Source organism: Nothobranchius furzeri, chromosome 1 (genome assembly GCF_043380555.1).
Source record: "Nothobranchius furzeri strain GRZ-AD chromosome 1, NfurGRZ-RIMD1, whole genome shotgun sequence".
In the NCBI taxonomy this organism is placed as follows: Eukaryota; Metazoa; Chordata; class Actinopteri; order Cyprinodontiformes; family Nothobranchiidae; genus Nothobranchius; species Nothobranchius furzeri.
The window spans coordinates 64,440,117-64,466,360 of NC_091741.1; the positions used below are offsets into that span (position 1 = coordinate 64,440,117).

The 26,244-nt window shown below is 42.7% G+C and overlaps 1 protein-coding gene across 1 annotated transcript; it reads right to left on the minus strand.

Moving 5' to 3' along the window:
* Positions 1-324: 324 nt before the first annotated feature.
* b4galt1l (DP-Gal:betaGlcNAc beta 1,4- galactosyltransferase, polypeptide 1, like) lies at positions 325-26,244 on the minus strand. The gene is made up of 6 exons (XM_015952626.3): positions 25,703-26,244; positions 16,916-17,151; positions 4,611-4,798; positions 1,106-1,228; positions 557-661; positions 325-475 (listed from the first exon to the last, which is right to left on the minus strand). The coding sequence occupies exons 1-6, from the start codon at positions 26,013-26,015 to the stop codon at positions 346-348; spliced, it is 1,095 nt and encodes a 364-aa protein (XP_015808112.1). The 5' UTR covers positions 26,016-26,244; the 3' UTR covers positions 325-345.

A 26,244-nucleotide genomic window follows, 5' to 3' on the forward strand; every position in this document is an offset into this window, starting at 1 on the left:
GCCAAGATCAGAAACCAGGAAGCAGCTGGTCCCATCCAGAACCAGACCAGGTCTAACCTCACCATATCTATTTCCCACAACCCTCCACCAACCATGTGATTCTCAAGGTCCAATGATTTGAAAGTTTCTGTCATTTTCAGGATGTGCTGCAGCAGCATCTGATTAGTTCCAGCTGACCAGTCAGAGAAAAGTTCTAAAGGATTTGTCAGTCTGTGCAACAACAAGGACAATAGAAGTCCAGTTCAGGAGAACCAGAACTGCAACTTAAAGCTTCAAGTGTCATTGTCAGCATGTGGTATTAAAGGCTCAGTGTTCCATCCTGTCCCATCACTCCTGCTCTACTGCTCAGGGCTTGCCCACATCCACGGTGATCTTGGTGAACAGGTCAAGCTTCTCCACGCTCATCAGCTTGTAGCTCAGAGAGTTGATGCCATCTTTGTTCATCGTCTCTTTGGTGTGGGCGATCCGATCAAACCTGGGACAAGAACAAGCAGAACCATAAAAACAGACCTGTAGGGGTCAGAGTGTGGCTCAGTGGCCGCAGGGGTGTTGGTACCTCTGAGGGTTTGGGTCGTTCTGCTTGTCTCTGTTGTGCCGAATCATGCGACATTTCCCTATGTCTCCACTGGGTCTGGAGATGGTCATTCCTTTGGAGGCCAGCCTGAAGAAAGCAGCAGGTGATGAAGACAGGAAGGATGTACCAGAACCAAAAATATCATTGTCCTGTTATCTTCTACATAATTTCAAAAAGTTCTGTCCGATCCCAGGAGGATTAGGAGATGAAGAGGAGAGGGAAAGCCTCTTTCAGGATAATCAAAAGAGCTAGTCAAGAGATTGTGCTTTAGACTCCTAGACAAAGACATGCTTTTATGAGTTGTTTCCTCAATTTCCCACAGGAGAACATTTTCGGGAACTCCAGTCTTCAGTCTGAGCTTTTAGCCGCAGTCATGTAGATTTGTAGCTCAGAGAAGACAGGAATGTTTTCTTCTATCTGAGGCCTTTAGTCTATAATTTGCACCTGATTTAATCCATTTTCAGTATTTATAAACATGCATTTCCTTCTAAAGGAAAGTAATTTGTGTGTGTGTGTCACAGTGAGGTTTACCTGTTGTAGATGTCATCGTCCTCCCCTCCCCAGCCCCAGTAGTTGTTGGGAAAACCATTTATCTTCAAGTATTGCCCTTTGCTCATGGATGAAACCCCTCCAAAGTACTGATTGTAGGGTAACCTGATGGGAGGACACAGAGTTGACTTGCATCTGAACTCTGGGTATAAACAGCAGCGGCCAAATACCTGACAGGTAAATTCACCTGGAATCAGCTACAACAAACCAGGTAATCAGAAAATAAACTGCTGCAGACAAACAGGAAGTAAGACTGACAGAAACAAATCTGCTTCTGATGAATCCCTCCAGAATTTTCTTCTCACTTCAGTCCAACAGATCTGGTACGGTCTGAGAGATGAAGACAGAATTTGCACACTCCGGCCAGGTCTGTATGACTGGGATAATTACCATACCACATTCATTTATATGGCAAATTTAAAAACAGCATGAGAACTGACTAAATCGCCTCCCAACATAAAAATAGAAACATACAATTGCAGATATAACAGACAGAATACAGCAAACAGATAAAGAACGACAAAGGCCAATAAAACCAGCAAAAAAAGGAAAGATAAAAAATCACAATCTAAAAGCCTTATTATAGAGGTGAGTCTTCAGGGGTGACTTGAAAACACCAATGGATGGTGAGTGGCAGTGCATTCCAGAGTATGGGAGCTACATACAGTTGTGGTCAGAGGTTTACATACACTTGTAAAAAATATAATATAATGGCTCTACTGAGTGTCCCGTTATTTCTAAAACTCTGATTTTTCTCTGATAGAGTGATTGGAACAGATACTTCTTTGTCACAAAAAACATTCATGAAGTTTGGTTCTTTAATGTCTTTATTATGGGTTAACAGAGAAAAGTGATCACATTTGCTGGGTCACAAATATACATACAGCAGTGCTAATATTTGATTACATGTCCCTTAGCCATTTTCACTTCAATTAGGTGCTTTTGGTAGCCATCCACAAGCTTCTGGCAAGCTTCTGGTTGAATCTTTGACCACTCCTCTTGACAGAATTGGTGAAGTTCAGTTAAATTTGATGGCTTTCTGACATGGACTTGTTTCTTCAGCACTGTCCACATGTTTTCAATTGGGTTTGAGTCAGGACTTTGGGAAGGCCGTTCTAAAACCCTTATTCTAGCCTGATTTAGCCATTCCTTTACCACTTTTGATGTGTGTTTGGGGTCATTGTCCTGTTGGAACACCCAACTGCGCCCAAGACCCAGCCTTCGTGCTGATGATTTTAGGTTATGTTGAAGAATGTGAAGGTAATCCTCCTTCTTCATTATCCCATTTACTCTCTGTAAAGCACCAGTTCCATTGGCAGCAAAACAGCCCCACAGCATAATATTCCCACCACCATGCTTGACTGTAGGCATGGTGTTCTTGGGGTTAAAGGCCTCACCTTTTCTCCTCCAAACATTGCTGGGCATTGTGGCCAAAAAGCTCGAGTTTTGTTTCGTCTGACCACAGAACTTTCCTCCAGAAGGTCTTATCTTTGTCCATGTGATCAGCAGCAAACTTCAGTCGAGCCTTAAGGTGCCGCTTTTGGAGCAAGGGCTTCCTTCTTGCACGGCAGCCTCTCAGTCCATGGAGATGCAAAACACGTTTGACTGTGGACAATGACACCTGTGTTTCAGCAGCTTCTAATTCTTGGCAGAAGTGCTTTTTGGTGATTCTTGGTTCACTCTTTACCCTCCTGACCAATTTTCTCTCAGCAGCAGGTGATAGCTTGCGTTTTCTTCCTGATCTTGGCAGTGATGAAACAGTGCCATGCACCTTATACTTACAAACAATTGTTTGCACTGTTGCTCTTGGGACCTGCAGCTGCTTTGAAATGGCCCCAAGTGACTTTCCTGACTTGTTCAAGTCAATAATTCGCTTTTTCAGATCCATGCTGAGCTCCTTTGACTTTCACATTGTAGCGTTTGTGGGCGTTTGTATAGCAGTTTCTAAATGCACCCTTTCCAAAATCGGCCTTAGGCGAGCCGCTCACCGAAGCTGAAAGAAATACGCTCTTACAAAGCATTGATCTGAGGGACCATTGTAAATTCAGCATCCAGTTTCACACAGAGGCTTGAGACGCACCCTTTTAGTTCCAAACCTGGAATGGCTGGGGTCACGGTGGAGCTCAGCAGATTCTTAGGGTCAAAAAGAATGGCCTCAGTCTTTGTCTCATTAGGTCTAAGGAAACATGCTGCCAACCACCCCTTTGCATCGGAGACAGTCCTCAAGTAATGAAACCTTATTTTGTCCATTCATCACCAAATATATACTTCCTGATCCTGACCCCGGCTGCATACTGAAAGCTTCAGCGGCGCAGAACGGCAGCGAACTCCAGAGCACACCGAGAGAGTCTCAGCAGTGAAGCGGTTTCTCTGCTGTGCTCCTTGCTCAACTCGCAAGATCACAAAATCCCTCGGGACTTCAAAGGCTACGATATGTTTATACAATTCGCCATGAAACCAAAAAGAAGGAAATGATGTTGTTATTGCTGTTTGATGTCATATATGATGTTGTTCCTCTTCACTGCCAGGATTAAAGCCATGAAAACACACCGCTGCACTTCTGAAACAATGCTGTGAGTAAATAAACTATTAGATCACACATAAGCCCTAAATATGACATTGCATCGCTGCAATACGTTTATTTATAAATTTACCGGAGATTTTACACTGAAACCGTGTGTGATTTCCTGTCTAACCCTACACTGAGGAAATTAATGTGTCCAGAAGTGGCTCGCTGAAAAATGTAACCTTATCCTATCTTTAGCGGCACGCAGATTTTGGGACACGTCTGAAAATTGCTGCGTCGTGGCTGGTTTAACACAATCCAGAGACTATCATGGATTCTATTTGAATCAGTGCCTTTTCGCGCCGATGCTTCCAGCGTGTAGTAGGGGTGAGAGGAGCTGCTTTTCTATGATTTAATTTCTGATCTGGGAGCAGAACCTGACCCTGTGTTCAGTGGTGCTACATCTGTTCCCATGGAGACAAGACATGGTAAAAGGTGACACTTTGATCCTGCAGTGGAAGGAAACTAACTTGGGACCATTCCTGATTCTGGAGCCGTTTTCAGGTTGTGTTCATGAGAACATATAAGAAGTTTCAAACTGCAGCTGCTATGAAATGGAGTGGTGGTAAACAGGAAACAGTGTGTGCTCACTGTGCTGTTTCAGTTCTATCTATGTCAGCACTTCCTGTGTTTCCTGACAGCCACTAAGACATGGTTTTATCTGGATGGTCTCATTTGTTAACAGTTCCTCAGCACCAACAGAGTTCAGCTTCTGTTGCTAGGACAGCACTAAACAAACGTGTGAACACACTCAGGTCATGTCAGAAATCTACCATACATTTGGAAGTCTGAAAATGAACGACCACCACCGACCTAAAATAATATATAATAGGTTTATTCATATTTATAATAAAGTTTTGTTTATATGTACTCTGAACTCTAACAGACTTGAATCCAGTAAAACCTGTGTCTCACACTCACCTGAAGCCAAACTTGTCCATGGATACGGACAGGTGTCTTGGCTGGCTGAAACATTTGTAGGTATTCCGGTCATCCATGGGGATAAGGTCCACATCGCTGAACACGAAGCAGTTGTAATCTTTGTCCTTCAGAGACTCCTGGTAACCTACGTTCAGCAGCTTGGCCCGGTTGAAAGTCTCATCTCCATCCTGAGGTACATCCAGAGACAGAGACATCCACTAATGTTCGGCCTGTACACAAACAATTAGCCTGAAGCCTGTCTTGGTGCAGGTAAAGACATCACTTCAGCTCTCCTGGTATCTAGATTCCATCACAGCATGGTTTAAAAGTTCACATCCTCTCTAAATGTTATATTTTGTTTTTCTGCAAGTTCCTGGTCTGTTACCAGTAGATCTGATTTATGACTGAAGATTAACGACTAACACATTAAGCAGTTTTCAGAAGTGAAATATTTTGGTCTCTGGTCCTCTTGGTTCTGGATTCCCATTTCAAATTTGAAAAACAAGTTAATATGGTTAATGCTTAGTTAGGTTTTATGATGTCTTACTGAGTTTTAAATATTTGAAAAGTCATGCTCCTCAGGTGCTCAGGGACCATTAGTCACTCGTAGCACATCCAGGAAAAACCTCCTATGGTCAAACAGCTTTTTCTGTGTGAGCCATTAAAATGTGGAATGCTTGGCTCAAGGACTAGAAACTGGTTCCAGACAGGCACATGTTCAGCTTAGGGCGGAGGCGACTGCTTAGAGAAGACAGTTCTAAGGTGGTGCTGGCTTTATTGTGGTTCGTTTTTAGACCGTTTAAAGATTTGTGTTAACGTTGATATTTTAATTATAGTCTTTAAGGTTAATTAATCTTATGTAAGTGAATGATATTTTAAAACCAACACAAAAGGGATGGACAGGTTTTATTTGCGTTTATAGAGACAACAGAGACCCACATGGCAACACAAAATGATGCTAAAAGTTGAATATGTCTCCTTTGAACAGTTTGTGTCCCCTAACTGGGGACATGCAAATTAGCTAAAGCTATAAATATTTCAGTGTTCAGTGCTTGTTTATTACTAATCTTTGTTCCCATGCTAATTAACCAAGAAAAAAAACCGATGGAGACTCGGAGACAAAGAGACATAGCGACAAAGGTCAGGATCTGTCTCTTCAACAACATTATGTCCCATCTTCTCTATGCACTGGATCTAAAACAACAAGCCAGGCTGGACCACAACCATGACCAGAATCAGAGATCCAACTCAGACTGATGAAGATGCTCTCAGACCATAAGTGGACCTCTGGGTCAGAAGGTCTAGATGTTCCTGCTGCAGCTTTGAATGATGAGTAGTAGTCCACACCAGTGGAATGTATACTTGTCCCACCTGTTAGAACTCTGTGTTATGTCACACACAGGTGTGGTTGTTAGCAGCGTAGTAGCTGTAGCTCTTCCTTTCATTTAAGTTAGTTTGTATTTGCATATAGCCTACATTCATTTAGCTATTCTTTAACTAAAGGTACTATTTTAGAGGTGAGTTTCAACTAATCTTTTATTATATTTGTTAAAATGTTTTCTGGAATTTTGATGATTGAGGCGTCAACTGACCTATTACAAATTACTGTTTAAATTAAGTTAAAAAATGTAATAATTATTATTATTATCATTATCTTCCTCACCAGTAAATTAAGAATTTGATTCCTCCAATTTGTCCACTTTTATCATCGAAAAGTAGGGCTTTAACCTACTCAAAATGTCCTGAAGCAAATATTAGAACATCTAGTGTTTAATATTTTTTATACCTTTTAGTTATTCCCACATGCAGGTTGACCCCTGAATAAACAGAAAATAAAACACCATTAAAAATTCAACAGTATGAGTGCAGAGTTTCAAATTTGCTCCTAAAATATTTTTAATTATAAAAGAGCTCAAATAAATTAAAGGAGACTGATCGTGCCATTTTAAACCTCTTAGAGCAATGGCAGGCACAGTATATGATGAAAATTTACCGTTGGCACTATTGAGATGTATTTTTAACTTAAATAGGAGTTATTTTTGTCAGCCCATTCTTTGCACCTGGAGATGAAATGCTTCGATTTAGTGGAATCCCACCTCCAGCGCCCTGAGCTCCACCCATTCATTACATAACCCACAAAGCATCATGGGGCCCGACGAAGCAACCAATGAGAACAAAGGATCCTTGGAAACAGTGCCAGAACTCCACCCACACCAGATCCAACAAAACACATTGCTCACACATCGATCTTAAGTTGTCGCTGTTCAGTTGGCGCTCACACCGTAATACAGTGTTAGATGTATTATATCCACTGCTACCTTTCTAATTTGAATTCAGTAACGTATGCTGTAACTTCACCTTGCCCTGCCTCCTCCTCCTTGCTGCCTACCGGCTGTGATCACAAGCAACAACAGAGTAGTTCCCGCTGCTTCTTCGGGAAATAGCGCAAAAAAATAAAATAAAACTTGGGATCTTGTAGGTGTGGCACTAGGATTTTAGCTATGGCGGGCCGCGACGGCAACGCCTATGTGAAGGAAACAATGCGCCGTATTATAACAGATTCAGGCAAAACATCTGTTTCAGTGATGCACGATCTCAGTGCAGCTTTGATACTGTGGATCACAACATCCTTTTTAATAGACTAATGAACGGGGTTGGACTTGCAGGCACCATCCATAATTGGTTCAAATCATACCTCACAGATAGGAATTATGTTGTTTCCATTGGTGAACACAAATCAAAGCTAATCCCTTTGACATGCGGTGACCCCCAAGGCTCGATTCTTGGAACACTGCTTTTCAATGTCTACATGCTCCCACTGGGCCAGGTCATAAACAATAACAACATCACCTACCGTAGTTACGCAGATGACACCCAGATCTACCTAGCTCTATCACCTAATGAATATGGTCCCATAGACTCCCATTGTCAGTGTCTAGAGCAAGTTAATGACTGGAAGCAATCTAATTTCCTTCAGTTAAAATGAGACAAGACTGAAGTTATTGTCTTTGGAACTAAGGATAGGATGGAAGTTATTTCTCAACTTAGCTCCAAAGGAATAAATGTTAGGTTAGAAATGTCGGTGTTACCATTGATTCAGAATTGAGCTTAACATTAAAGCTATAACTAGATCAGCTTTTTTATCATCTTCATCAATTACCATGACTCAGATGTCTCATGTCAAAACAAAACCTAGTGAAACTAATTCATGCGTTCATCTCCAGCAGGCTGGCCTATTGCAATGGTTATCTAACCGGTCTCTCCAAAACAGCTGTAAAACAACTGCAGCTTATTCATTATGCTGCTGCTAGAGTCTTAACAAGAACCAAAAGAAATGAACACATCACTCCTGTTCTTAAATCTCTATACTATTTACCAGTAAACTACAGAATCAACTTCAAAGCGCTTTTAATAGTCTATAAATCTCTTAATGGCATAGGATCAAAGTACATGTTGGATCTCCTTCCAGTATATACACCCAGCAGGGTCTCAAAGCCTTGGGAAACAGTCATCTGGTAGAACCTCAGGTCAGACCCAAACAGGGTGAAGCTGCTTTTAGTCACTATGCTGCACACAGATGGAATCAGCCTCCTCATGACCTCATATGTGCCCCAACTCTAAAAACTTTTAAGTGAAAATTAAAAGCCTTCATGTATTCAGCAGCCTTTGGATAAACGTTTCTTATGCTGCACTTTCTGCACTGTAACTGCTATCCTTTTCACTTTGCCTGACTATCAGTTTGTTAAATCTGAAACTACTATCTACATTTCTTTGATTGTGTTTGCTGTACTTGCTTCTGGAAAGCACTTGCCTTTGTGTTTGAAATGTGCTATACAAATAAAGCTGCCTTGCCTTCAACTGAACAAAGAAAAGCAAAGAAAGTAAAAAAAATAGATCAATCTTATATTTCAAACTGTTTATCAATAAAGGGTTGAAAATGTAAACTGGCAAATTTAGCTAAAAAGAAGAAAATAAATTGGGATTCTAACCGGTGTAAGGTCATGGCAAAACGGCATGCAAGGCAGGAGCTCTATTGACCAACCCGCCAGGAGCTCTATTGACCAACCCGCCAAATCTTTTACTAAAGCAATTTTTCTGCTGCTTTTGATCCATCCTGTTCTTCTGATAACGACCCAGATTCGTTAACTTCTCAATTCAACGAGCACTGCCTCTCCATTCTGGACAATATCTGTCCTGTCAGAACCAGATCAGTTCCTGCAGTGAACCCGACTCCCTGGTTTAATGACAGCTTTCGCAGCCTGAAGCGTCAATGCAGAAAAATTGAGTGTTTGTGGAAGAAAACCCATCTCCACGTCCATCTGCTGCACCTAAAGGATCTTCTGACATCCTTTAATTCTGCAGTCAGAGACGCTAGGGTTTCCTATTTCTCCGAACTGGTGTCCCAGAGCTAAGGGAACCCCAAGGTGCTGTTTAACACCATCAGCAGTATTGTCTCTCCTGCCTCTCGTACAGCCTCCATCCACTCTGTTGCACACTGTGAGAACTGTCTGTCTTTCTTTGTGGACAAAGTCAATAAGGTTAGATCAAGCATCTCTCCTTCAGCCTTATCGCTGCCTCTCCCGACTCCAACCAGGCCCATCATCCTTGATAGCTTTGCTCCTGTTTCTTTGCCTGAGTTAACCAAACTAGTTAACTCTATGAAGACCTCTGCATGCCGCCTCGACATCTTACCCTCATCTTTGTTTAAGAGTGCTTTTCAGTCCATCGGTCCCAGTGTGCTCTCTATAATTAATGCTTCTCTGGTTTCTGGTCAGGTCCCTGCTTACTTTAAGAACGCTGTAATCCACCAGCTTCTTAAAAAACCGAGTCTCGACCCCTCTCTCCATAGCAGCTTCAGACCCATCTCTAAACTTCCGTTCATCTCCAAGATCTTGGAAAAGGTTGTGGCTAAACAACTCACAGTTGCTCTTGATGAACATAACATCTATGATAGCTTCCAGTCAGGTTTTTGTAGAGCTCATTCTACTGAAACAGCTCTTCTTAGGGTCTCTAATGACCTTCTGACTCACAGTGATGCAGGGGACTGTTCTGTTCTGGTCCTGCTGGATGTGCTGAAGAGGAAGCAGATAGAGGAGGAAGAGCAGAGGCCCCAGCACAGAACCTTGTGGGACACCATGGGTAAGGGAGGTGGTGGAGGACCTGCAGTCAGGTCCAGCAGGACCAGACTGCAGCCTTTGACACTGTTGAACATCACATGCTGCTTGAGAGGCTGAGAGACTGGGTAGGCCTATCAGGATCTGCTCTGGAGTGGTTCTCCTCTTATCTCTCTGAGAGCTCCTTTTCTGTGGCCGTCTCCAAGTTTAGGTCCTCCACCACCTCCCTTACCCATGGTGTCCCACAAGGTTCTGTGCTGGGGCCTCTGCTCTTCCTCCTCTATCTGCTTCCTCTTCAGCACATCCTGAGCTCCTTCAAAGGAATCTCCTATGATCTTTATGCAGATGACATCCAGCTGTACATCTCCTTTAAGCCCCATGTGATGTCTAAAGGTTGGTTTATGCTTGACGCGTCCGCGAGGTCCGCACGGCTCCGCGCGGAAAAGTTGCGTCATTTTAACAACCACGCCCCTCCACCGCGTCTCCGCACGGCCCAAGATTTCCGCAACGCGCACCTCGGAAAATTTCTAACCACGCGGACGGTCGGACGCGGGAAAACATGGCGGACCGGCACGGCAGAGGTTCGTAAATACGGACATTTGTATGATTCAGCTCTCAGAGATCACTGTGATCAACATGTTGTTAATAATTCTTGGAGAGAAATAGCTCACACTGTCGGAAAAGACGAGGATGCTGTTAAAAATGCTGAAATGCCATGTTGTAAACAGTGATTTCTACTTCTACTATGGTGTAGTGTTGGATGCATGCTGTAGAGCTCCATGCTGCCCTGTTCAGTTTGGGAGAATATTGGCTCACCGCAGAGACGAGCCGCACAAACCATAAACGCTGCGAGTTGTGAAGCGCGTTCCAGCCGCGAGCCGCATCACCGCGCGGAAAGTGAATGCGTCAAGCATAAACCAAGCTTAAGCTGCAACTGTTACACACCTGCTTAGACTCTATCAAAACCTGGATGGCTGGGAGCTTTCTACAGCTGAATGAAGATAAGACTGAGATCCTTATCTGTGCCCCAGACAAGCTGGTTCCCAAAGTCAGAGACTCTGTTGGTCAGCTTGCTTCTCACACCAAACCTTCTGTCAGGAATCTTGGTGTGACCTTTGACCCAGCTCTCACCCTGGGTTCTCATGTCAGTTCTCTTGTTCACTCTTCCTTCTTCCATCTCAGGAACATTGCTAAGCTGAGTCCCATTCTGTCTCACTCTGAACTTGAGACAGTTATCCACACCTTCATCTCCTCACACTTAGACTACTGTAACTCTCTTTTCACGTGTCTGAGCAGAACCTCCCTGAACCGTCTACAGGTGGTTCAGAATGCCTGTGCTCGGCTTCTGACCAAGTCCTCCAAACACACCCACATCACCCCGCTTCTCCTCCAGGTTCACTGGCTGCCAGTCAACTTCAAGGTTAATTTCAAGATCCTGGTTCTGGTCTATAGGGCCTTACATGGACAAGCACCATCTTACATTGGTGATTTTCTTAGTCCCTACACCCCCAGCAGGTCCCTGAGGTCCAGTGATCAAAGCCTACTGGTTGTGCAACGCACCAGGCTAAAGACCAAAGGTGACAGATCATTTGCTGCTGTGGCCCCCAGACTCTGGAACTCTCTTCCCGAGCCTGAGATCAGTGGACTCCCTTTAAAAAGCAGCTGAAGACTCACTTGTTCAAGCTGGCTTTTGTATGACCTTCTTCACCACTCTCTCTTTATTCTGCTCTCCCCACCTATTCCACCTTCCTCAGGATCCACTGATTTCCCTCTTTCCTGTTAACTCTCTCTTTCTTAACATTTTTTTAATCACAATTGCCTATTTTTGCTCAAATATATTTTAATATTAATATATTTTTAAACATTTTCTAAATGCTTTTTTATATTATTACAATTTTTGTTTTTGTGAAGCGCCTCATGATTTTTATCTTGAGAGGCGCTATAGAAATTATATTTTCTTCTTCTTCTAAAGTTTCATCGCTTAAGACACATTTTGTGCTGGCCATTATGTCTGTCTTTGTGGACAGAACGCACATGTAGTGTTTTGTCCCCAACGCAGAAGTAATTTGTCAGAATATCCACTCTGGTACTGATGGAGGTTTAAAGCGGTTATCTCTGAAAGTCAGACTAAAATATTCTCAACTGCTGTACTCGTAACTCTGAGAAATTGGGCATTAGTGACCTACTTCCATTCGGGAGAGACTTGGGAGTAGAGCTGCTGCCCCTCCATATCGAGAGGAGTCAGTTGAGGTAGTTTTGGCATCTTGTTAGGATGCCTCCTGGACGCCTCCCCAGGGAGGTGTTGCAGGCATGCCCTGCCGACAGGGGGCCCCCTGGTCGACCCAGGACATGTTGGAGAAAGTATATCTCCAAACTAGACAGGAAAACCTTGCGGTCCTACTGGAGGAGCTGGTGGAGGTGGCCGGGGAGAGTACGGTCTGGAACTCCCTAGTTGGGATGCTGCCCCCGCGACCCGGACCCAGATAGGCGGAAGAAGACGAGAGAGAGAGACAACGTGAGTACAAAAAACTAGGATTTAGATGTCCCACTAAAACGGAGCAAAGATTACAAAGTTCTTAAAAGACCAAAGTAAGGACCACAAAAGGTCCAAACTCAAAACTGGGTGGTTAAACCAAACTCAAGGCGATATTTTAACCTGAACAAAAAACCCACAGCGCTCCAAATGTAACCAAAAGGCAGTTCTACTCCACACAAAAGATCAACTCTAAACCAAAACATAACAGTTTATCCAAACATAATAAGCTACAAAAATATAGTATAGCTTTACCAACGTTAAGCTCAAGTTACCAATTTTAAATATACCCAGAAAACAGATCAGTGCAGAGGAGAGACTGCTACCACAAAGACAGCTCTCCTCGAATGTCTGAAAGTAGCTCCCTTATGAAGGAAAAACGCTAATACCGGTGATTTCTTTCATCTGCTGTAGAGACGAAGCAGTGGCTTCGACCCTGGGAGTTGTTGTCTGTTGCTGAGCGATGAAGGCGGGCCAAAAAGCAAGGGAATCTGGTAGTGGACATCCTTCGGGATTTTTGGTATTAGGCAGAGATATTGGTGGAGGCAGGGAAGAGGTTGAACTAGAGGAAAAGCAGGCAGAATCCTCCCTACTCCTAACAGACCCCCGGGGACGTAACAAGTGTGTAGACTACCGGATTTGACGTAGACAATTTTTTAGAATCGAGTCGTCAACATCAATGGCGCGTCGCTACAGCACTAGCGTTCGTCCCAGCGCACCACCGCATTGTAGTAGTAAAAAGGTTTCACACATTGTTTATTGTGTCTCAGTGGTTACTATTAATAACAATTAATTACTAATACAAACACCAACATAGGAGAGGTACTGACAGACCTGCTGCACTCTGACGCTCACTGAGGAGGGCTCATATTCCCTAGTACTGCAGGTTTATGATGATGCCACAGGTCTGTAAACAGACTCAAATTCAATAGGACTTTAAGCTTGAGACACTAACAGTTAGAAAACCGCTGTTGTCAGGGCACACAGGCGAGCTGACAGGTGAGTCAGTGTTTCTATGTGTATGAAACATGAAACCTCCCTGTGACTGCTGATGAAGTCTTCCTGCTGCAGCTTCAGTTTCTGAGGAGAGAAAAGGAACCAGCCCTTTCCTTATTTGTAGACGAAACAGGTTAGTAAAGATGGGAGTGCATATCAAGCAAGCCGTTCAGTTTGTTTAAACTGGAACTGGAAAATAATCAGATCTATGAGGGTGGTTCTGTAGCCGTTCCAACCACAAACCAGAGTTTGCTTTCACATGTTCACAAAGTCTCACAAAATAAACTGATCTGACTAGTCACAGGAACGAGAAACTAAACCCCAGCTGAAAGCACTGTAACAGTGGGCGACGGTGGCTCAGGAGTTAAGTACTCGCCGTGTAATCGGAAGGTTCGAGCCCCGCTCAGTCTGTCGCTGTCGTTGTGTCCTTGGGCAAGACACTTATGTTTATGTTTATTTATTTGGCAGACGCTTTTATCCAAAGCGACTTACAATTTACAACCTGTAGGGCATGTTGTGATCTGTGGGGGAAACCGGAGTACCCGGAGGAAACCCACGCATGCATGGGGAGAACACGCAACTCCACGCAGAAAGGCTGCAGCCGAGTTTTGAACCTGCAACCTTCGTGCTGCGAGGCAACAGTGCTAACAACTGCGCCACCATGCAGCCCACCTTAACCCCCCTTGCCTGCTGGTGGTGGTCGGAGGGACCGGTGGCGCCAGTGCTCGGCAGCCTCGCCTCTGTCAGTACGCCCCAGGGCAGCCGTGGCTACATTGTAGCTCATCCCCACCAGTGTGTGAATGTGTGTGTCAATGGGTGAATGACTGATTGTGTTGCAAAGCGCCTTGGGGGGTTCCAGGACTCTAGAAGGCGCCATGTCAAATACAGGCCGTTAACCATTTAACAGAACACCTGCTGACATCGTCAATGTAAGATTATTATACATCAGAACCAAATCTGACAGTAGCTGCTTCTGGTACAAGGTTTTTTTTTTTTTTTTTTTTCCTCGTGTCCTGTCTGGCTGTGACGCAAACAGAATTAATGTCTACATATGGAACCCATTAATTCATTAATGGGTTCCACAAAAATAAACAATCAATGATGAACAGGGGTCTGCTTCTAGACCCACAGAAAGGGACACACAACAATACAACAGGAGCAAGCTATCACTGCGTCACCTTGATGAAGAAATATGAAATCAACATTGTTTTACTGAACAATCACACGATAATAAAACACAGTGCATTAAGTGCCAACCACAGCCTTAAGACATGTGTGTTGAACGTGCCCAAGTCCATACTTATAAGAGCACCATGTAAGCACCTGTGTGTGCACAGCGCTTGTATATGTAAGGTTTCTCTATAGGAGCGTCCAATAGAGTGTGAGAGGCCACAGATCTGCCCCCCAAAGATGTGTAGGAGATGGAAGGAGCTCCGTCTTGTACAAGGTTTAAGCAAGATCAGGCAGATTAAAGTGAGTTTAATATCGTCACATCTAGATAAGTTATTAATCCTGACAGTCAGGTGTGCACAGGAGACAGACACAAGAGACGAGTAGCAGATAGAAAAAAGGGAGAAGAAGAAAGCTGAATTACCAGAGCGACCACACAGCCAGCACCAGCTGCAGTTACCCAAGACCAATTGGGGGCAGGTCTCAGCAGCTCCAGAAACCACAGCCATTGGCAGAACGGCCTGACATGCAGAAGGAAGGGGGTGGGCTGGGGGGAGAGGGAGGAGCTAAACAGGAGGTTGAGGATGAGGAAGAAGAGGCAGAAAAAAGAACAAGTGAGTCAATCTAGAAACAGCAGCAGCAGCAGCAGCAGAAGAGTCACATGTCAGTAAACAGCTAAACTTGTGGTTACCATAGTTACTGTGTTAGCCAACCTCATGATTACCCTGGTTACTGTGTGAGCTGACCTTGAGGTTACCACGGTTACTGTATGACATGCTTCACCTACATCAGTCTGAGGACACAACAATACAGCATCTAGACACACTAGCCCAAAACCAAAAGAGCAGAACATCAGACGGAGCTGTTACAGGTGGAGTGGGCTGGATCTTAAGGCTGCAGGTACAGGTGTGATCAGTGAAACACTGAAGAAGATGTGCGAGCTCAATACTGATTCAAAAGAGTCTGTGTTCAGGTTACCTGTAGACAGGTGTAAACTGATCCCTGGGCTACCATCAGGTGAACAGGTGAGCTCATTTACCTTCAGGTAAACATCCCCTCCCCCCTTAATGCTTTGAATAACTTAAATGTACTTTGAATACCTTAAAGGTACCAACTGTGCTTGAAATGACAGAAATGACGTTCAGTGGCAGCAAGACAGAATCCATGTGTGTAAATGAGAGGAACAAGTGGAACAAATGCAGAAAATAGGACTAAAGCCTTTTTTCCAGGAGCACTACTCAGCCCAAAACAGCTCTATACAGCATAGTTTGAATCAGCCCATCCGAGTGTAGTTTTGTTCCCATGCCAGGGTCATGACAGAAAAAGGGTGCGCCCCCTCATAGCTGCAGGAGGAGGGGGTGCGGCAGTTGCAGGGGGGTGGGCGATTTTTACTCATGACAAAATAACATGAGGTGATCAGTAAACAGTGTGAGGTAACCTGTATGCTCCACAGAAACAACTCAGCTGAAAAATGTTGGTGTTGCTGGACACTTTGCTCAGTTGTATGGCTTTTTGTCAGACTCGGAACCAGGAAATGGGTGCAGGCAGTGAAACAAGGCAAAAATAAAAAATAAAAATAAACTCCGCAGCAACCAGTGACTCCGCCCCAAGCCAATCAGCGGCGAGAATCACAATGCCGGGCCGACTCAGCCTTGCCAGGTACCTCAACGGAGCAGGGACTAAGAAAAGGGGAGAAAGTAGAGGGAAAATACCGAACCGTGCCCTCGGAAACAGCGGTCGGGCCGAGCTGCATCGGTCCGAGTTGCTCTGAGTAACGTTCCTGGAAAAAGAAGCTTAAGTAGAAGACAGATGACTGGCTGTGGCGACTCCTTAAAGCAGGGGTGTCAAACTCCAGTCCAAAATGCAGTCCACTTAATTCTGGGTGTCAGATGACCAAAGCTGCAAGAGCAGAGCTGCAATGATTCGCCGACATATTTGACAATGTTGGCTACAAAATATTGTGGACACAGATTTTTATTGTTGACACATCAACAGATCCTTCAATCAGCATTTATCCCGATAAATCCCTGGTTCACTCTAGGAATCATCTGTAACACCAACGATGCACAGGTGGTTCAATCCTCTCAAATCCAAGCGTGGAGTGATGTGCGAGGCTCACTTGCATCCGCAGGCAGCCACTGTTAATCGATGCTAGATAAATGACAATGGAAGGAAAGGCCACAGCCCTGTTCTTCTCCCAGACGGAGCAAAAATTATTAATTCATGCCTACAAGGACTACAAAGATATCACAACTAAAATGGAGACCACCAGCTGTTTGATTAAAGCTGTGTAGCACGGATAGAGTTATAGTAAAAAGGAGGATCTTCACCATTTTCATTTTTGAGTGTTTAACCTTAGAATAAACTAACTGTTTGAAATTCATTAGAAGGAAGCCAACAATTTAGATAACAATTGACTACTGGATTAATGTGAGAGAAGGCTGATTAGATTAGATTACTCTTTACTCCATCCTGGTAACGTAGAGGCATACCTGGTTGATGACATAGACCCCATACTCCAGCTGCTGCCTCTGCAGGATGGGATGTAGGTAGTACAGCCAGAACTTCAAGTGCTCATCCCGCTTACGAAACGGGATGATGATGGCAACCTTCTGCAGTGCTTCACAGTCTTTGGGTTTGAAGCGTCCGCCCAGCTGCACATTGGGATTTTCATCTTTTATCTGCTCCAGGCTCACTGGATTGTTAAACTCCACCCGCAGAGGACCCACTGAAAACAACAGACGAAAACAAAAGAGTCTATCAGGTCTACAAGACTCTTCCTCATCAAACTATAGGGAGGCCCATTTGTGACACCATTGTTTATGTTTCTCGTATTGCATCAAAGGTTTGGGTTGCAAGGAAAATCGTATGTTGCCTATAGTTCAATTGTTTTGCATGTTTGGAGGATTTAACGACGCAGATAGATCATTCTTGCTGTGTTCGGCCCAAAGGAGGCTAAAAACGTTTTACTGGAATTTCCTCCGTAAATTATTGAGACCATGGTTCTTATATAACCTACAGCCACAGAGCTGCTACGCAGTACTTTTCTGAAATACGTAGCATTGTTCTCGTTAGCCATTGGCTAAAACCGACTCAAAATAAACATGTTCTATACTTTTTAGCTGAAGATGGCGCTAGACTGACTTTTTAGACAGAATTTAGAGTTTTCAAAGAAAATGCAGCTAAATGCAAAAATAATAACTACACATGTCTACAACACCATTAGACACTCATTTATACGGTGGCCCTGAAGTGCAAACCACATAAACAAATCACTTAACACAACAACAAATTGAAACACGCAACAAATCACTTAATGCAAAAACAAATCACAAAATTGAAAAGTACAACAAATTGAAAAGCCTAACAACAAATCACTAAACACACAACAAATTGAAAAGCGCAACAACAAATTCACTAAACACAAAAACAAATCATTAAACGCACAACAAATTGAAAAGCGCAACAACAAATTCACTAAACACAAAAACAAATCACTAAACGCACAACAAATTGAAAAGCGCAACAACAAATTCACTAAACGCAAAACCAAATTGAAAACCACAAAAACAACCACAAACTGGAAAAGGTAGGTACCAGTGCTGCAACAGCAGGAATCACTCCACCCGCAGAGGAGATTGGATGATGGATCCGTTGGCCTTTTGAACTGGAAGTTGTTCTGCCGAACGTGGTTATTTATCCATTTTCTTCTTCAAAACTTTATTGAACAAGGTGCCGAACGTGGTTATGTGAAAGAGCAGTCAGCGGGTGTGTCCGAATCCACAGGCAGGATGCTTATGAGTACGGGTCCTCGCCGGTCTAGCAAGGCCGGGTCCTTGCCAGACCGCTAAGACCAGAACCCAGCGGCTCTGAATTCGGACAGTCTAGCCTTCACCTCTGCGATGGCCCGTAGGTCCCGTCACAGCCGCGGCGGCAACTACACGCAAAGGAAAAATGCTAAAGCTAGCGAAAATCGAGCAGGAATATTAAGGAGTTACAGCAGCTTCATGTCCATCAGCAGCGTTTTTTCACAAATGTTTTCAGGTAAAGTAACTTTGTTTATTCTAGAAGCTTTCAGGACTTACATGTTAACTTTAGATGGTTTCATGTATGTTTTAAGCTACAGAATGAACTTGTTAAACATACACAACACATTACTACAGAGTATTATCATGTAGGTAATTAATATAAACCAAATGCATTATAAATGCCGTAGAAACCTAAAAAGTAGGGCCGGGACTTTAATGCGTTAATCACGACTAATTAATTAGAAAAAATAACGCGTTAAAAAAATTAACATATTTCACTGCATGGTGGTGCAGTGGTTAGCACTGTTGACTCGCAACACGAAGGTTGCAGGTTCGAAACTCGGCTGCGGCCTTTCTGCGTGGAGTTGCGTGTTCTCCCCATGCATGCGTGAGTTTTCTCCGGGTACTCCGGTTTCCCCCACAGATCACAACATGCCCTATAGGTAAAAAAATAAAATAAAAATAAAATAAAATTAAATTAAAAATAAAAAAAAATAAAATTGTAAGTCGCTTTGGGTAAAAGCGTCTGCTAAGCACATAAACATTATAAACATTATTATAAACATTAATCGCAGCTTGCATTTCAAGCACGGCGGAACCTTTGTCATTGCACGATTTCCTCGTAGACTGAATATCACTGACGCACACAACAATGCACAGTGCTAATGGCTACTGTAGCGTTATGAAGCTTATAATGGTCTGCCCTTAACAGCTGCCCCTTCACACAGTAACATCGCCAAGGTCGGACGCTTGGTTCAGTATGTTTACATTCCAGGAGAAGAGACAGAAGAACAGAAGAAGAACGCTTTTCATTAATTAATCAAAGTACTTTATTTGTGATAAGCTAATCAAAGCATATGTTGATCATTAATAATCAGGTGAATGATCTGTGAAATAAAGATGTCATGAGTTATGTGTTTAAATGAATAAACAGGACTGCACCAGACAGACTGATCTACATTACCATGGAAACGCATGACACATTGTTTTCAACCAATCAGAACTTTCGTCTGTCGTAGAGAGAATCTGGGATGTTTACTTAATGTGTCCAATCCGGTTTACTAAGATTCATAAACAACTGGGAGATATAAAAAGAAGGCAACACCATTTTAAGTTCAGTTCCACGTTAAGTTCCACGTTGACATCAGCTCTGTTCGATCCGAGCTCCAAGGAGTTACATCATACTCCCAACCTTGTTTTCAACCAGCTCTCAATCCATCACCGCAAATAGGAGTACAGGCTGGCCAGCTGTATTTCTTGTTTTAAGCTGAGAACTGTTGCAGCTGGAGATTTCCGTCGGTTGTACCAACGAGACAACGTTCCTTCAAAATAAGAGTGAACTTGCTGACGCCTGCCGACTACTACCGGAGTCATCCTCAGACGGGCTTTGTAGTGCTGCGACCGCTGTTTCACCAGCTGCAGTACAACCGAGGGTCCCAGGACCTGGCATTTCCTGATCTACACGGGTGACTCCATATACGGTAACATGGTCACGGCAATATGGCGGCTCATGTCATCAGCTTCTGAAGCCTCGTGGTAGCCTAGTCATAACAAACCAGATTCGCTACGTCAGCCTAGAGATTCTGAACAAAACGCACACACACACCAACACGAAACATCTAAATCCATATGCATTCATCATTGAGATAGTCCTGGTAGATTGTAAGAATTTATAATTAGAGAAATTAAAGATTCTTAAACAATCCCAACTCTTTCTCTCTTCTTGTCTCTCAGTCAATACAGAGTGTTTAAGTAAACTCCCTGATGATAAAAACAACCACTTCTGATTGATTACTTAGATTTAATTCCAGTGTATAAATATACAAAATCAGATAATTAAATTATCTAATTACAGTATATTAATATACAACTTCAAATCATAACACTACTAAAACGGAATAAAAACAGAGAAGTTGCCTTGCTCGGACTGATGCAGGATTTAGGAAACACGTCCGCCTCTTTTCTTAACTTGGAAAAAAAAAAAACTTCCAGACAACAACAGAGTCCATGTCGCGGACATTTTTCAGAGATCGTCTCTGCTGCAGCTGCCCGGTGGCAACGGGAATTTTACAAAAGTTGCGGTAAGCTATATTTTTAACATTTACGTAACATCTGTGCAGCGCTGAAAGTAGTCAGACAGAATAATTCTTTGCCCTAACAGTAGTTTATGAAAGTAGTCAGACAAACCAGAGGCACCTGGCTGCCGCTGGGAGAACGCTCCGTGTTCTCACTTCTCTGTAAACAATCACAAACAACGTGTCTTAAAGTTGAAAACAGAAGTTTAAGTTAAAACAGAAACACTCTGAAACTTTTCTGATGATTTTCTAAACAATTCTGTCGGGGAATTATATGTTTCTGAGACGAGTCTCTGTCTAAACATCACATGCATTACTATCATTAAGCAGCGAGGTGTGTGAAGCTGTCATCAGCTAAGGGGCGGATGCTTAAGTGTATCAGGGGCAGCGAGGAACGAGAAAGTTGTGATCAGGCTGGAGATCACACCAGATTCACTGCTGCAGGCGTGAATCTGCGGGTCTGCGGCTTCCCCTTCTTAACGTGACATCAGGACTTCCCATGTAAGGAAGGTCCGCTCACCTGTTCGTCAGATCATTATTTCCTCGCCATGATCTTTTATCTTCCCATCATCCTCCAGTCATCCAACTGGAACCAGTTAGTGTTCCTGATCATTCTCAGAATATGCCATGCCTGCTCTGGTGTTAAAAGTTAGTACATTTAAGTCCTAGATCATATTTGTGCCTGTTCTACTGTCATTTTGAAGGATTATTATTTATGTGTTTTTACTACATTATGAGTAGAAATGCTAATAAAAACTCCCAATTATACAAACAAGTGAAACTGGAAAAATTTGAATCTGGTGCAAAGTCTAATTTATTTCAGTCATTCAACTAGACAGAGAGACCATTTAAAGGCTCAGGAATCCTTTGCAGGTGTTTTCTATTTGTAATTATAAATTTTTGTTTATTTGGGTTTTGTTTCATATCACACAGTGAATTAAAATGCATTTTTTTATTAAAAGCTTTAGTTTACAGTAATAACCATGTCTAATGTTTGATTCTCTGTCTCATAATTTTAATTAAAAGTTTTACTTTGAGAGCACATTTTCCTGAACGATTAAAATGTGATTAATTGAGATTAATTAATTACAAAGCCTGTAATTAATTAGATTAAAATTTTTAATCAAGTCCCAGCCCTACTAAAAAGCTTAAAGCGGTTCAGTTTATAGACATTTTTCATTTGTATATTTGTTTTTAAAATTACATTTTAGGCAGAAATCACCCAGAACGAGTTTGTTTTGCAGGTCCCAGTTATTCCCGTGTGTGTGTGTGGGTGGGTGTATGTGTGTGTGTGTGTGTGTGTGTGTGTGTGGCGAATTAAACTTGTCATTTGTTTTTAAGGACAACGGAGCAAAGAAGCATTTTTATTAAGCTTAGAGGTGAAGAGTGAAGCTGTTTACACACACAACCACAGTAGTTGTGCTGTGAAAAGTAGTTTTACATTCAGGGATTTACACAGCTGACACGTTTTAATGAAGTAAAAGTGTTTGTGTGAAGAATAAAAAGTTTTATCTTCTCATGTGGATAAATGTAAAAATGTGTTTATTACCTTTTTGTCACCTGTGGTCTCTGATTTTCTCTGTTTAGGACTGCAGGTGTCCAGGGTTAGGAGAGGCTTTACCTGTTGGTCATCCTGGGAGAGAGGCCTTCTACTGTCATCATGTTAATGTTATTTAGCTGTATGATATTTGAACACAAATATGAAAACAAATACTAATAACTTTCTGGTCATTGGTTTTATCACCAATTTTATTAGATGTTTTTGAACATGTTACATGAACAGATAATGAAAAGATGGTAAGGAGACAAGATTGTTTATAATATGTTACACTTATTTACAGATCAAAACCAGTATGGACCAGTTATGTATGGTTAAAGCAGGATTAACCTGAGTGACTTCCTGGATCATTTATTCAAACTGAGTGAGCAGGAAGTCTTTAACAGTGCAGCTGGATCTGCTGCAGGAGGATCCAGACGTGGATGGAGGGCTGGAGCAGAACCGTGGCTGGGTGTTTCTGGCCAGAGGAACATCATACAGGACGGTCTGCAGAGAGAGCTTTGGGACGCTTCCTCTCACTGTACACCTCATCGTCCATCTACAGGGCCTGCTGGGCTGGCTCAGACGGCTGTTGCATCTCTATGAATGACTTGCCTGTTAACAATAGTGGTGGTCTGCTGGTACCTCCTCCAGGACAGAGCACCACTGACCTCCTCCACACACATCTTCCTCTCACTCATCCTCCAGACCCACAACTTCACCAGCACAGAGGCAGATGTGCAGCACAGTGCATGCTGACTTGTAATAAATAGATTAAAAAGAGGTTTATTATTGAAAAATGTAAAACAAACATATAACCTGCAGTACACTGGTTCTGTTCAGTTTAAGAAAAGCAGCAGGGAAAACTACAGAGAATTTACATTTTTAAGACAGATCTAATCATTATTAGGCTTAAGTTGAATTAACAAATGCACATTGAAAACAGTTCAATGCCATTTTATTAAAAAGCCTGTTTTTTAAAACATTTTACCCCCATTTGATGCAAAATAAGTTCTAAGGTCTAATTTACATTAGAAAACATCCTACTGCATTTATCATTTATAATGCATTTGGTTTATATTAATTACCTACATGATAATACTCTGTAAAAATGTGTTGTGTATGTTTAACAAGTTCATTCTGTAGCTTAAAACATACATTAAACCATCTAAAGTTAACATGTAAGTCCTGAAAGCTTCTAGAATAAACAAAGTTACTTTACCTGAAAACGTTTGTGAACAAACGCTGCTGATGGACATGAAGCTGCTGTAGCTCCTTAATATTCCTGCTCGATTTTTGCTAGCTTTAGCATTTTTCCTTTGCGTGTAGCTGCCGCCGCAGCTGTGACGGGACCTACGGGTCACCGTAGAGGTGAAGGCTAGACTGTCCAAATTCAGAGCCACTGGGTTCTGGTCTTAGCGGTCTGGCAAGGACCCAGCCTTGCTAGGCCGGCGAGGACCCGTACTCATAAGCATCCTTTCTGTGGATTCGGAAACACCCGCTGACTGCTCTTTCACATAACCACGTTCGGCAGAACAACTTTCGGTTCAAAAGGCCAACGGATCCATCATCCAATCAGTGATGCCTGTTGTTGCAGCATTGGTACCAACCTTTTCCAGTTTGTGTTTTTGTTTTTGTGATTTTCAATTTGGTTTTGCGATTTGTTTTTGTGTTTAGTGAATTTGTTGTTGCGCTTTTCAATTTGTTGTGCGTTTTGTGATTTGTTTTTGTGCTTAGTGATTTTTTGTTGCATTTAGTGAATTTGTTTTTGCGCTTTTCAATTTGTTGTGCGTTTTGTGATTTGTTTTTGCGTTAAGTGATTTATATTTGTGGTTTGCACTTCAGGGCCACCGTACATTTATACTAGTTATCAGCTAAAAAAAAGTTGATTTTGATGTGACTTGCTCTTTAAATAGGAATAAATATCTCCTCAGCAGATTTGTGGGAAAAACAATGCAAATCAGACCAACGTTTTTCGTCATCCCAGAGCTCATACAAGCTTCTAATATCTTCAAATTTATCTTCAATACAGCTTTTAAGCTTTTCTCCAAAACTCCCCCTGTCTTTAGACATTAAAGTGTTCATAAATCTGGGATTTCGCCCGCAAACCTTCCTGAAAGTGTACATTGTGGGCCATATTGTGTGTGTAGCACATGAACGTCACCAACCTGGACACATATTTTCATTTTTTTATGATCATATTTATTGACATGGGAAATATTTTCAATTTATTGCCCAGCCCTTATGTAAACAAAAATCCTCCTATGACCTAAGGTAACCTGCAGTGTTTCCCAACAGCTGCTTGACCTTTAAGGGTCACCGGGATCTGGACCCAGAACTTCTTCAGGACTGGGACCCTCAGACACACCTGGATCTGCATAAACCTTTTCTTCATTAAAGTTCAGGAGTCAGCACTCAAAGATGCTAAGCTGATTGTGTGACCTTAGACTTTACAGCTTATTCTGATTGGACGGTGACTCAATCACAGATACAACTGTCCAGTCAGAGAGCAGATCCTTTCCTCCTCAAACAATTGCTAACTCAGCTAGAAGCAAAAGTTTTCTTATCTCATGCTTCCAGATATCGAAATGGGAAACTCTGGAATGGCATCAGACTGAGTTAATCTTTATGCTGTAAAATGTCAACAAGTTTCACTTGATTTCATTTTAATAAAAACAGGTCAGAACCCATAAACAGGAACTATGACTGAAGTCAGATTCACATCTGGTCAGGGTCTGTTTCAGGTTTCAGATTGAAGTCTGATTATTTTTTACTGGCAGACTTTAACCTGCATGACAGAATTACTACCTTGCACACCTGTGAGTGGTGGAACCCTTCACAACACCTGAGAAACTGTCCTGTGGGAGCTTTTGTTCTCTGACACAAACACCTCATTAAGTCCTCTTCTCGCTCTGTTCATTCTTTAGTTTTCCTGCCGAACCTGTAGAGAAACTCCTCAGAAGAGTCCGGCTCCTCTGTTCACCTCAGAGCTGAATGTTTTAAAACAAACAAAAAAAGTAGCCCGGAAGCCAGACTAAATAAATATATTGTTTAGCAGGAATTTGGTTTAGCTCACTAGGCTAAAGAAAAACTGCATTCTGCACATAACAGCATCCTGCATACCTAGAATAGAACAGCTTCAGGAGTCCAGACTGGCAAAATGTATCCATGCTGCTTTAGGCAGCTGAAGGACATACTGACCACATCTCCTCATTCTTCCTCTTTTCTCTGTTCACCCATGTTTGCATTGCCATATTTTGCTTCTATTAACTTCTTTAAAAACTATTAGTCAAACTGCTCTGGTTCTAAGTAAAGAGAACTGATGATAGAAGTAGAACCAGATGTTGGTTTTCATTAACTGTTTGCTTTGACTGCTGATAAAAGCGATACAGCAGGTGGGTCCACATGGTCTGTGGGTTCTTCGTCGTGAAGAACAGAGCAGTCTGACACAACCCCTCCCTCTGAGTGAGGGACAAAGGTCACGCGAGTTATCACTGGTTACGCCCACTAATGAAAAGAAAACTGGAAAATAATGACAGTCTTGAAAACAGAACATGTAGGTCCAACTGAATCAAGATAACCAGGACTTTATCCTGCCTTTTTTCTCTCCATTAGGAGGAGCGTGGGGTTAAGTCTTACCCAGTAAAGGAGAAGTTTCCGGACATTTTTCCAGGCTCTTCCTCGGTTCTGTTACAGACTTCTGGCCTGGTTCACTCTGCGGTGCCGCAGTACCTTCTTCATTCTGCGTGTTCCATTCGGTTCTGGAGGTGCTGACTGTGTGTGTGTCCAGTCCGGACTGGGTCGTGTTGTTGTGAGACTGGCGCTTGTGGGGGAAAGCGAGAGGGATGTCGAATGAGCGGACGTAGAAGAAGACGGTGACAGCTATGTGGAAGAAACAGAGCAGGACCACCAGCTTGCAAATTCGGTGTAAGAGGCTGAAGTCAGCGGGCATCCTGACGGAACAATTCCAGACTGAACGAGTCGAACGGCTGTTTCCTCCGGTTCCCCGCTGACTAGCTGCATCCACGGTCCATGCCTGGTGGTGTCGGCGGAAACTTTACAAGTTTTCGTCTCACAGTTTCCGTTGAACGACACAGGCAATGTTCCGAGATAAATAAATAAAAAACTCGGTGAAATAATGAGCAGGAACACAACCCTTTAGAAGCTAACCATTAGCTCCC

Coding starts and splice junctions, on each gene's coding strand:
- b4galt1l (XM_015952626.3), bottom strand. CDS start 26,015: ATGCCCGCTGACTTCAGCCTCTTACACCGAATTTGCAAGCTGGTGGTC. Junction 17,152..25,702: donor GGAAACTTCTCCTTTACTGG/GTAAGACTTAAC, acceptor TGTTGTTTTCAG/TGGGTCCTCTGCGGGTGGAG. Junction 662..1,105: donor GACGATGACATCTACAACAG/GTAAACCTCACT, acceptor TGCTTTCTTCAG/GCTGGCCTCCAAAGGAATGA.